The sequence below is a fragment of the Myotis yumanensis genome, unplaced genomic scaffold, assembly GCF_028538775.1.
Source record: "Myotis yumanensis isolate MYYU_CA2020_CCGP unplaced genomic scaffold, mMyoYum1.0.hap1 SCAF_3, whole genome shotgun sequence".
NCBI lineage: Eukaryota > Metazoa > Chordata > Mammalia > Chiroptera > Vespertilionidae > Myotis > Myotis yumanensis.
The window spans coordinates 174120836-174133831 of record NW_027223754.1 but is presented as its reverse complement, the minus strand read 5'-3'; the positions used below and the strand labels follow the sequence as shown (position 1 = coordinate 174133831).

At 40.6% G+C, this 12996-nt stretch overlaps 1 protein-coding gene across 2 annotated transcripts; it reads left to right on the top strand.

Moving 5' to 3' along the window:
* Window positions 1-3396: 3396 nt before the first annotated feature.
* Window positions 3397-11674, top strand: ALG10 (ALG10 alpha-1,2-glucosyltransferase). 2 transcript variants are annotated; one of them, XM_070410451.1, is made up of 4 exons: window positions 3397-3676; window positions 5190-5387; window positions 6247-6346; window positions 7470-7632. In XM_070410451.1, the coding sequence occupies exons 1-4, from the start codon at window positions 3494-3496 to the stop codon at window positions 7538-7540; spliced, it is 552 nt and encodes a 183-aa protein (XP_070266552.1). In that variant the 5' UTR covers window positions 3397-3493; the 3' UTR covers window positions 7541-7632. The 2 variants fall into 2 exon arrangements, with proteins under 2 accessions (XP_070266552.1, XP_070266551.1); XM_070410450.1 differs by lacking the exon at window positions 6247-6346 and having other exon boundaries at window positions 7470-11674.
* The last annotated feature ends 1322 nt before the right edge of the window (window positions 11675-12996 follow it).

Genomic DNA, 12996 nt, shown 5'->3' with positions numbered 1-12996 from the left:
CAGCACAAGGATGTCCTCATGGCCTTCCCTGGCTCTGCCTAAAAACCCGAAAGGGAAATGAGAAAACTGAAATCTTCTTCAATTTCACACTAAATTGGATGAGCATCTCTTTAGTAATAACAATTGTATCATAAATCTCAGTCCAAACTCTGAAATTTTTAAATTAGTAAAATCATATTACTACTTATTAAAAACTTAATATTATAGCTCTGACCTGTGTTCTCAGTGGTTAGAGCATCAGCCCGTTCACTGAAAGGTTGCAGGTTTGATTCTGGGCGAGGGCAGGAGCCTGAGGCCTCTGTCAGGGCTAGTGAGGGAGGCAACCAATCCACGTGTCCCTCTCCCATTGATGATTCTCTCTCTCTCCCTTCCTCCCCCCAGCCCTCCCTCCCTTGCACTTTCTCTAAAACAATCAATGGAAAAAAAATATCCTCAGGTGAAGATTAGCAAAATAACAACAGCAAAAACAAAACAAAATTGTCACTATCTTCCTTTCTAAATTTTTACTTTGGTTGATTTAAGGGTCTTGCAATTTTCTCAGTATAATAGCCCAACACATTTAATAATCAATTTCTGATTCTCTTAAATTTTATATAGTGTGAGGGCAAAGGCCTTAGTGAATGTTCTTTCCCCCAGAATTGTTCTCATTTAACTGTCGGCAATAACTGTAGGACTATTGCTCCAGCTACTCATTTTTTTCCCCAAAAGCACAGTTCCTTTCACATAGATATTATTTAAAAGAAAAAATATATGTGTCTGAATATGAATACATATGACAGAAAAATATTAATCTTGTAAATATTTAAATTACTCCTCTCCACCTGCTGAGGAGGAAGGAATTTCTATGTTGCTTGGTGATGAGCTTTGTGTTTTCGGTCGTGTAAAGCCTGGAATTAAAGAAGAAGAAAAAAAATAGATGAAAAAATTCAAAGAAAAGATTGTAGAGAGAGGACAAAGCAGCATGGGTGGCCAGAAAAGCAAGGGCAATGTATGTGCCCTGATGGGGGATTGAACCCACACCCCAGGTATGTGCCCTGATCAGAAATTGAACCCACAACCTTTTGGTGTACAGGACATTGCTCCAACCAACTGAGCACCTGCCCAGTGCTAGTGGGCTTATTTTGTTACTCTTGGTCTCACATTCTAATTTTTACCCATAGCACTTCCACTAATTTCCTATGTGATTCAGGTAAATCACTTTAACTTCAGCTTCCTCTGAGAAATGAAATCAAGTAGATTATTCATGAAGAGCTCAGACAGTCCTAAACCCCCATCATATTTCCTTGAAACTTTCTAATGACCTTAAGTGCGTGGTGATATGTAGAGGACAGATGTTAAAGTAGGCTCTTGGTGGCAATTATTGAGAGAAATGGGTAGTAGAAATGTCTGGCCTGGTTCTACTACCTTTAAGAAAGTGCACAGTATTTCTAGAGAAGGCCAGTAATCTGCAGGCCATTGACTGACGGGGTGGGAGAGGAGGATGTTCAGGACATGCTATTTGATTGGCATATCAAATATTTCAAACTGAAGGAATTTGGGAAATGGCATGTGCAGGAAGGATTTTCTGATCCTCCCCTGAAATAGGCCACAAAATCTTCACATAGGAGGTGCCCTTCCTACACCCAGAGGGAAGATGCATCCTTATTTCCAGTCAAGGAGAGACAGAAGGAATATGAATAAACAGGCCTTGCTAAGTTTCCTCCAGTTTACAACACTTGCCTCATACCCTTTGTCCTATCATATTCTTCCACAACTTTCCAACGTTCATCAAACTAGCATGGAAATGCTCAGGTTTAACGATTTCTTTGGTACTTTACTCCCTATGAAGTCTTCTGTGTCTCATAAAACTTCTGTTAAGTAAATGTGTATACCTTTCTGTTGTTGACCTGTCTTTGTCCTAGAGATCCCAGTTGAAAATTTAGACGGGGAGAGGAAAAAGATATCCCCTCCCCCTCCAATACATATATCACAACTGAACAAGTCATGGGATCTGGGGCCAATTACTCATAGATTGTATCAACCTCTTGAAAACTGGATCATCTGGACAAAATCTCAAACATATCAGGACAGCATGTACTCAATAATAAAATGGGAGCTAATAGGGAAAACAAAGCTAAGCATTACATCAGAGTAGGATCCTGACATGATTTTATTCCAATGGTTTCAGTCAATTCCCATCCCACCCCCAATTCACCTCTTACCCCTCTGATTAATGAGGAAATAGCTGATACAGAATAGAGGGTCAGTCAGTTTAACTTGACAAACTTTCCTAATTTGGGAGAGTCTGAATTAGCTTTGACCCAGGAAAAGAGCTGAGGTTTGCAACTCTAAACAATCCCGACTCCTTTGTGAAGTATTCTAGACAAACACAGTCTGACTGAGGTGACCCAAGAGATCATTTTTCTACAAAACCTTGCTAACTATGGTCAAGGCAAAATTCCAAGACATAATCTATCTTCAGCATTCTTCAAGTACTTCATGCTCCCAAGCTCCAATACAAGAAATATGTGAAGTCTACATGGCTGGTAAAGGTCTATAAATCAAAGTGCATAATATGTGAAAGCCATTGTGGGGACTACAAATGCAAATCATGCATAGTGCTACCCATTACGATGCTTATACTTATTACATAGTAGGGAAAATAGAATGCTTCAATAGAGATTAACAGGAACAATCATTCACACACACACACACACACACACACACACACACAAGCCTTTCTTATCTAAAACACCCTAAATTCGAAAATAATTGCTTTTCCCAACTCCCATAGAGTACTGTAACCTGGCTGCCAGAGTGTACTGTGAATGCAGATTTAACTCATCCCCTTTGAAAGTATGGATCTTTTGAAAGATCTCTTTTAACTGAAACAATCCTCTAATTAGTGAAGTTCATTCAGCAGTGAATGGTCACTCCAGACCCTCAGATTGGCTTCCACAACCTACGTTCCCCTCCCATTCTCCAGAGTTGATGAAATAAAGTGCCTTGGAATTGCAAGTTTTAATCATTCAGATTATTTAAGAGAATACAGGAAAAAACTGGGAAGAGGGGTGAAGGGGAATGAGCAAATTTTTAGCACTTGGGATTGCAAACGTGGAGAATTGACTCCCCCTCCTGGTGAGAAATGGGAACGACCAGGAAAAACAAGCCGGACTGACTCCTAGGGAAAGCAGCTTCTTGCCTTTCAAAGCCTGACGCCCCGGACCCGCCCCTCCTGGCGGCTCTGACCACTCAGCGAGCCCCGCTCGACGTGATTGACAGGCCAACAGCCCGGGTCCGTTACTTAAATTCTTCACTCCGGAAACAATGACCGGGTGTTTTCCGGAAGCTCAGCGTCCGCTCCCTCCCAGCATCCTTTGCTTTCCGGCTAAGTTCAGTCCCCTCCGGCCAGTCCCGCCTTGCGCGCCCATTTCGATCCCGAGTTTCCAGCTCGTCTCTCCAGGCGCGGAAAGCCGGCCCAGCTTTCGCAGGGCTGCGTCCTGGGGCGGCGGCCATGGGGGCGGGGACGGCGCCGCTGGAGGGCTACTACTTCTCGGCGGCCCTGAGCTGCACCTTCTTAGTGTCCTGCCTGCTCTTCTCCGCCTTCAGCCGGGCGCTCCGGGAGCCCTACATGGACGAGATCTTCCACCTGCCGCAGGCGCAGCGCTACTGCGAGGGCCGCTTCTCCCTCTCGCAGGTGGGGTCCCCGCCCGAACCCGCCCCTGCCGGCCCGGGGCAGCCCCGCGCCGTCTGTCCCACCCCGATCCGAACCCCCCGCCCCGGCCTCCCAGCCTCCAACGGGAAGGGAACTGTGTAACCCGTGTTCCTGCCTCTGAAAGCTGCGACCTGTTCGCTAAGTGATGCATGGACCGCAGATCTGCCTCCTGGGAAGCAGGGTCATGACAGGAGCCGACGCGGAGCCCCGTTACCTCCGCTCTCCGCCCTGGTCCCAGGGCGGCTCCCCGGAAAGGGCAGGAAACTTCACTTTCTCGCGCGCCGGCCAGCGCCTCGCCGAGGTTTGGGGGTGGGACGGGGACGGGGACGGGCGGGGAGCGGGGATCGCCCGCCGCCGAGCAGCCTCGAGTTGCCTTAGTTCCATCCTCGGTGTTCGGGGTGGAGGCTCTGTTGTTAACTGGGTCAGGTTAGTGGCAGCCAGCGGAGTGGCATCCTGTTTGAGTGCATAATTGACTGTAAACACATAATAGAGATGCAAGAATAAAGCGCTGCAGGCCCTGGAACCGCTTCCTTGCGCCCGCAGCTTCCCCGATGGGGCAGGAACTTGCCCCTTGTTGATGGCAATGGACCGAGCGACGGTGGGTTTCCTTATGTGTCCCGTTATGTGTTCCGCTCACAGGCTGTTCGGGGAGGACGCGCTGTGGGCGTGTCATTCGCCCGCAGCTGCTGAGACCGTGTAGGGCGGTGGTTAGAAACACGAAGTCTGGTTAGAGAAAGGCCTGGCTTTAAATCTTGGAGTTTATGTACCAGTTGTGTGGCCTTGTGAATGTCCGAGTTTCGGGTTACTTATATGAAAACGACAGGACTGTGGCGTGTTGCAGGGTCCGCTACGGAGGGTGTAGCGCAATGCACGTTAGTTAGCTTTCGTTATGGAGGCCGCGGTTCAGTCTCTTGAATCACTTCTGGCCCTGGCTGGTGTGGCTCAGTGGGTAGAGCGTCGGCCTGCAGACCGAAGGGTCCCAGGTTCGATTCCGGTCAAGGGCACATTCCAGGTTGCGGGCTCAGTCCCCAGGGTGGGGCGTGCAGGAGGCAGCCAATCAGTGATTCTCTCTCATTGATGTTTGTATCTCTCTCTCCCTTCCTTTCTGAAATCAATAAAAATATATTTAAAAAACAAACAAACACACTTCTTTCCCTCCAAACTCATCAGAGTTCCAGCTGATGTTTCCACACTTAAACACTGCAGCATTTGCGATTTAGTCACCACCATAGGGGCTTTTCGAAGAGTAAGCGGGTCTTTCTGAAAAGCAGACCCTGATTTTAAGTTGTTGTCCACTGGTTGGTGACAGCTTCACAGTCACACAGCCGGGGCAGGGGCAGAGTGTAAGCAGCACATCTGCTCTGCTGAGGACTTCGTGATTGTGTCACGGGATAACTTCTAAACATGCCTTCTTGTTGGTAAAGTTGCTTTCGAGCCTGACATCTTTGTGGTCATCCTCTCGCTTCTGCTTCATGGGCGGCCTTTCCTTTTGCAGTGGGACCCCATGATTACCACGTTGCCTGGCCTCTACCTGCTGTCGGTCGGGGTGGTCAAGCCTGCCCGCTGGATCTTCGGATGGTCGGAACATGTTGTCTGCTCCATTGGAATGCTCAGATTTGTGAATCTGCTCTTCAGCGTTGGCAACTTCTATTTACTGTATCTGCTTTTCCGCAAGGTGCAACCCAGACACAAGGTATGTTTTCAAAATGTTTTACTCTAAGTTTATATGCCCTCAGCATCACCGTTATGATGAATTGGTTTTATGAGATTTGGTGGAAAATGTCTTTAGCACTTAGTATTTGTGTATATTTTGTAAAGATAAAGTAAGACCTCCCCTACCTCCATTTTAGAATAAGGTTATATTAAAATATTTTAATAACTTACCCTATATAATAAAAGGGTAATATTGCAAATTGACCCTAACGGAATGACCGGGCATGACCGGTCGCTATGATGCGCACTGACTAACAGGGGCAGGCACTCAACGCAGGAGCTGCCCCCTGGTGGTACTTGCCCTCCCACAAGGGGAGCGCCATTCAGCCACAAGTCAGGCTGAGGGCTGCGAGCACAGCGGCGGTGGCAGGAGCCTCTCTTGCCCTTGAGGCAGCGCTAAGGCTGTCCGGCTATGGCTTAGGCCTAAGCTGTCAGCTGGATATCCCCCCAGGGCTCCTGGGCTGCCAGAGGGATGTCTCACTGCCAGGTTAGGCCTGATCCCTAGGGAGCAGGCCTAAGCTGGCAGGTGGGTATCCCCGAGGGGTCCCAGACTGTGAGAGGGCACAGGCTGGGCTGAGGGACCCTTCCCCACCCACCTCGAGTGCATGAATATTCATGCAACGGGCCTCTAGTTTACTTATAAAATCTAAAGTAAATATTTTTTTTCACCAATCAAACCATTTCAGTTACTATTTACTGAACTTACTCCATGTGCTTAACATTGAAACTGCAGAGGTAAATGAGGTGATAATTTTCCTAAGAAAGCTGTATTTTCATTAGGAGAAACAGACTTCACCTGAGGAATTTTTTAAAAATTATATTTTATTGATTTTTTACAGAGAGGAAGTGAGAGGGATAGAGAGTTAGAAACATCGATGAGAGAAACATCAATCAGCTGCCTCCTGCACACCCGCTACTGGAGAAGTGCCCGAAACCAAGGTACATGCCCTTGACGGGTATCGAACCTGGGACCCTTCAGTCCGCAGGCCGACGCTCTATCCACTGAGCCAAACCGGTCAGGGCTACCTGAGGAATTTTTATGTGACTTAATGTAGGCCCTGGGGGTAAAATGCCTGGGTTTGAATTCTGTCCACTTACTAATTATGCTAATTGAGGCAGGTTACCCCTCAGTGACTCCAAGTCTTAATCTGTCAAATGGGAACAATACACAATCTACCTGATATGACTGTTATGAAGAGTAAAGGAGATTAATAGTGGAAGATGCTTAGAATAGTGCCTGATGTAATGTTAAGGACTCAATAAATATTAATTACAACAGTTAATTTTAACTTAAGGGGATTATTTCAGTTGTGTAAGTTATGAGCGGGGGATAGGTGTAAGACACTCTTCAGATACAGAGAAGGAGTGAGACTTACTGCAGCCCTGGGAGAGAGGGGTGTGGTGGCACTGGGTAAGGCTCCAGAGAGAAGACGCTACCTAAGCTGAATCTTGATGCACAGATAGGGCTTTAGGGTGGGGAGTAAATCCTGGCAGGAGGAGCATGAGCGACAGATGCAGGGAGTTGGTGTTTGGAATTAGAGAATTATAACAGTATGGACCTGTGAGGCTGGAGAAGTAGGTGGGGTGAAGTTTTCAATGTCCTTAAAAGTCATGGAAAGGATTTTGAACTTGAATAGGTGATGGACAGCCCTTAATTTTAATCAAGGCAATGGCATGATTTGATTTTGTGATTTAGAGTAAATGAAGGCCCTGACCAGGTGGCCTAGTTGGTCAGTTGGTTGGAGCATTGTCCCCTGCACTGCAAGACTACAGGTTCGATTCCCAGTCAGTGCACATATGAGAGGCAACCTACTGAAGTTTCTCTCTCATCAGTTTTCTATCTCTCTCTCCCTTCTCCCTTCCTCTCTTTCTAAAAATCAATAAAAACTTATTTAAATGTTTATTGTGTCTTTGCCTAGCCAGAAATAATCTTGAATAATTTTATTTCAGTATGACTCATGTGGTTTTGTATTTTTTAAGACGTCTCTTCATTATCTCCACAGAAAAAGCGTATTTGTTTTATCATGAAAATAAGTTTAACTGTGATTTCTCTTCCTCCTAGGCTGGCTCAAGTGCCCAGAGGATCTTGTCAACATTAACCCTCGCAGTATTTCCTACACTCTATTTCTTTAACTTCCTCTACTATACAGAAGCAGGATCCATGTTTTTCACTCTTTTTGCCTATTTGATGTGTCTTTATGGGAATCATAAAACGTCAGCGTTGCTTGGATTTTGTGGCTTCATGTTTCGTCAGACAAATATTGTCTGGGCTGTCTTCTGCGCAGGAAACATCATCGCACAAAAGTTAACTGAAGCTTGGAAAACTGAGCTGCAAAAGAAGAAGGAAGAGAGGCTTCCCCCAATCAAGGGACCGTTTTCAGAATTCAGGAAAATTCTTCAGTTTCTTTTGGTTTATTCCATGTCCTTTAAGAACTTGAGTATGCTTCTCCTCTTGACTTGGCCATACATCCTTCTCCTGTTTCTGTTTGGTGCTTTCGTGGTAGTGAATGGGGGGATTGTTGTTGGCGATCGGAGCAGTCATGAAGTCTGTCTGCACTTCCCCCAGCTCTTCTATTTTTTCTCTTTCACTCTCTTTTTTTCCTTCCCTCACCTACTGTCTCCTAGCAAAGTGAAAGCTTTTCTTTGCTTAGTTTGGAAACGTAGAATTCAGTTTTTTGTGCTCACTGTAGTCTCTGTATTTTTAGTTTGGAAATTCACTTACGTTCACAAATACTTATTAGCAGATAACAGGCATTATACATTCTATGTGTGGAGAAGAGTTATTCAAAGATATGAAATTGTGAAATATTTGCTAGTTCCTGTCTATATATTTGCTGGTTGGAGTATAACTGACTCATTGAAGTCAAAGTCCGTTTTCTGGAATTTAATGTTTTTCATATGCTTATTTGCTGTTATAGTACCTCAGAAACTGCTAGAATTTCGTTACTTTATTTTACCTTATGTTATTTATAGGCTTAACATACCTCTGCCCCCAATATCTAGACTTGTTTGTGAACTAGGTTGCTATGCAGTTGTTAATTTCATAACTTTTTATATCTTTCTGAACAAGACTTTTCAGTGGCCAAATAGTCAGGACACTCAGAGGTTTATGTGGTAATATCACAGATATCTTGAACTCTAAAATAGATTTCCACATTTCCACATGAGCAACTGAACAGGTGAAAATTATGAACTTTTAGGCACAGTGGTGATCCTCAGATCACTAGATGTTTTATTTTTAAACATCGGCTATATGTGTTTTAAACATATATAACAAATCCAAGGGAGTTAAGTGGTAAAAAACTTAGAAACATTTAAGACTTGCTCCATAAGCCTGAGCAATACTGGGAAAATAAAATTGTTTACAATTATCTCATCATATCACTTTTGTACTGCTGGCCACTCAAAAAGCTTGGGAACTTTTTATAGATACAAGTTTAAGAAAATTGGGCATGCATTGTAATACTGGAACTTATATATTAATTCCCAAAAAGCAATAGTAGACAGAATATTTGAAAACTTTGCAAATGATCAGCTAATATTTTTGATTGAAAAATTGCTTAACATTTCAGTAAATATAATTTTAATCATAAGGCAAAATAGACTCACATCGATAGTAAGTGTTAGAAATTCCAAGCTCATCTTTGTCTACCTATGATTTAAGTTACTGGTTTTGGTTAAAAATCTAGGAGTGATGAAGCTCTTTCCCTAATTTCTAATGTGAACTATGTGATGGCCACAGATAAATTGTGTTAATGATAATACCTTTAAAAAGGGGTTTTCTTTTTGACATATGTTACTGTACTAGTTTTCTGTAGTTGCCATAACAAATGACAACAAACTTGGTGGCTTAAAAATATATCTCACAGTTCTGGAGGCCATAAATCTCAAATTATGGTGTCGGCAGTCTCGGTTCCGTCTGGAGGATGGGAGAACCACTCCCCTGCCTCTCTCCTGGCTTTCGGTGGCTCTCTGCAGTCCTTGCTGCCTCGGTTATAGATGCGTCACTGCAGTCTCTCTGCCCTTATCTTGACATGGCTTTCCCAACGGTCTTCTCTTCTTTATCTTACAGGGACAATGTCGATGGTCTCATGATGACAGTATTAATTCAGTTATACCAACGGAGACCCTTTTTCCAAATACGATCACATTTACAGGTTCCAAGCAGACATGTCTTTTTGTGGGACACTTCAATCCACTAAAGTTACCAAAGGAGATTTTAGGATACATTTCATAAAAGTGTAGGATATAATTTCTTTGCTGAGATAGTTGAAATAAAATTTTAATCGTTATTGAGAGGTTAAAAACATTAACTTTCAAGGCCAAATATAAAACTAGAGGTAACTGGTATTTGATTCCATTATACAAGAAAAGTTAGAATTGAAAGAGGTTTAGAAATCATTTGACCTAATCTTATTTAGTAGATTGGGGAACAGCTGATCTAATCTTGTGTGTTGGATTTTGGATTCCGTGTCTGCTATTTTGAGTACATTCATTTGATTATCATTCCATTACAGAAAAGTGTTTGGACATGTTAACTCACATGTATACTTAGAACTGAATAGAATTCATCTTTTAACTCATTCTATGTTTGTAAACATTTTTAAGTAGCTTTGTGAACCTATTTGTCTTAAATGTTGACTAATGCTTTCTGTGGGTTTTAAATAATGAGTGGGATGGGAAAGTATTCTGTGTTTGCAAATATAAAATCGTGTACAGGTGAAAATGACAAGTGTGGTGGAGCAGTAAATAAAGAGCAATCTTGTGCTCTGCTCAGTACTTAGGAAGTAGATCGACTTTTTAGTTGTAACAGTGATTGCAGGATGGATGTTTTTACCCAAACTTTTTTTTTTTAACTAGACAAGAAAGCACACTCAATGAAGTTGTTATTTATAATGACAATCTGAATTCCAGGAAGTCAAAATTAAAAAAAGAAATGTGTAATTTAGGAAAAACAGCTTTCTTGTCTGATACTGTATATGAATGTGTTAAGGAATATTTCTGAGACTGAAAAACTTTTCCTCTCTAATCTAGTCTGGCAAAAATGAGTAAACCATTCCAACCCATAAATTGGGGGAATCGCTGTCCCAGTTAATTTTTAAGTTCCTATCCTGTTAAAAGATGTTTTGGATAAGATCTATTCAGAGAAAACAGGTTAATCTTAGTTTCTTTTTTTTTTCTTTCTATAAAGTACAAAAAGTATAGTACTTAACATTTTAGAAAAGAATGCTGTGAATTAGAAGGTGTTATAGAGCATTGCTTTTAGGAATATCCTGTGATCTTTGTGTTTTGAACATTTTTCAAGAGATATCAAATAGATGTTTTGACATGAAGTTTAAAAAAATTAGACTTAATTTAATTTCTTGATTAAAAGGTGATTTTTAAAAAAAGAAGCCTGTGGAGACTTGTAATTATTGGTATTAAAGTATATAAGTAGGATTATGTTAAAGAATGTCAAACAGATTTAGTACATAATATGTGTAGTCCCAGTATTAAATGTTTGAACTTTTTTCTTCTGTGAAATTTCATAGCTGAGTATTATGTTTATATAGCATATAGCATTAGTAAGGTTCCAGTATGCTGTTTCCTTACATATCATGTGTTTTCTCTTAGGGGATACCCAGAAATCTTTTCTATTGCCTCTGACTGTGTATTTAAATGCTTTGGAACTGTAGTTCCTGAGGTTAAACATAGCATGTCATTTGGCAAGAGAAATTTTGTTAGCTCTCTGGCCTCTTCCTCCTCTTCTTAAAGTTATTTCTGAAATGTGCTTCGTCTGTTATAAGGTACCTTAATACAAAGAGTTTCATGCAATCTATTTTTATAAACAAGTAGCTCACTATAGTACATTTCTAGTTTGAGTTTAACTGCCACGAGAAGAGAAGAGATCCTCAGTTTTTATTTATACCCCCAAATAAACGATTGTATTAGACGTACTTTTATTTATTTTTTTAATTTTTAAATTACAGTTGACATAGAATATTATATTAGTTTCACATGTACAACCCCCTAATTAGACATTTATGTAACTTACGAAGTGATCTCCAAAAAATCTAGTACCCATCTGAACACGTATATACTTGTTACAATGTTATTGACTATACTCCCTATGCTGTAATTTACATCCTTGTGACTGTTTTGTAACAATTTGTACATTTTAAATTCCTTCACCTATTTCACCCAGCTTCCAACCCCCCCTTCCCATCTGGCAACCATCAAAATGTTCTCTGTATCTGTGTAGACTCACTTCTAAAATAAAATGTTCAAATAAAGAAATCAATTCGTGTTCATTAAATTAGCATTTATTATCTTTAAAACAATTAGCATTTTATTAAAAAGTGAAAAAAAGTATCATGAAAATAATATGAAACATTTTTTGTAATGGAAAATTAAACATAATTTAGGGACTATGGGCTTGTAGAAAGAGCATTTAGCTTGGCAGTTAAGATTTTTATATTTGACTGTGGTTTTGGAATCAATAAGGCAAGTGGTTTAACCTTTGGTCCTCATTTCAAATGAGTAGAGTATTTGTCCTAACTGGTCAGTGCCTGGCCCATGTTTAGCCTTATTTCAAAAAGAATCAGCCCCTGCCATATATCCAAAAAGTTCATAAATAAGTTATTTAATAAATATTGAGTAAATTAAAACAATGAAGTTTTTAGTATAGAAAGAAGTGAATATCCTAGAAAAAATTACAACATTAGTTAATTTTAGGAAATAAATCACATATTTCACAATGAGAGTCAACCTAAACTTTTTCTGCCTAAATTTACTGAGTTTGAATTTTTTTCTTTACCATGGTGCCTAATACTTATATTTACTTATAAATATATGTAAGTAAATATTTCAAAATTATTACTATTTAAAGAAAAATAACTTTCAACCATTAAATTATAATAGAACTGATGTTTATTAGACCTTTAAGGGAAAAGAATTTTCAATCAATTAGGACTATTTTATGTTTTAATTAGGCTTAATTTTACTACTTTAGGGATAACTTAATTATCTTTTATTTAGGGTATGTTTTCTGTATTGACAAGAAAAACATTTTTAATATGCTAAAACTTGTATAGCTTAGAAAATTCTAATAAAAAGGGATATATTGAAGTTACATTTTTTAAAACTTACCCACGACTCCAACACTAAATTCTTTAACGTTTGAAAATCATTTCTAGGATAAGAAATTTTGCTGCAATTAAGTAATCCAATAATACCTTTATGTTGGGCTTTATAAAAAAAAATGAGCATTTGATAAATTTAGTGTTCATTTGAAGTCAGTGTTTCACCATCAGACCAAAAGACACATGGTATTTTCCTGACAAGAGAAAATATTAAATCCAGTATTGATTTTTCACACTGTTTAGGAACCTTAACATCAGTTCAGTTAACCATATATGTGTGTGTATGGCACACCCAAAATAATTGCTATCGTTTATTGAGTGCCTACAATGTTCTGGGTGTAATACTTCTAGCTGATTTACAATTAACTGTCATGTTTGATCCTACTCATATTCCTGTGAGGCAGATGTCGATTTCTGTTCAATTGCTGGAGAAACTGAAGATCAAGCAGAAAGGTAGCTCTCTAGAAG

What these genes read in the sequence shown, in the direction of transcription:
- ALG10 (XM_070410450.1), top strand. Translation starts at nt 3,494, where the DNA reads ATGGGGGCGGGGACGGCGCCGCTGGAGGGCTACTACTTCTCGGCGGCC. An exon ending in GCCGCTTCTCCCTCTCGCAG is followed by an intron (nt 3,677 to 5,189) that starts GTGGGGTCCCCG and finishes TTCCTTTTGCAG; the next exon opens with TGGGACCCCATGATTACCAC. An exon ending in AGGTGCAACCCAGACACAAG is followed by an intron (nt 5,388 to 7,469) that starts GTATGTTTTCAA and finishes TCTTCCTCCTAG; the next exon opens with GCTGGCTCAAGTGCCCAGAG.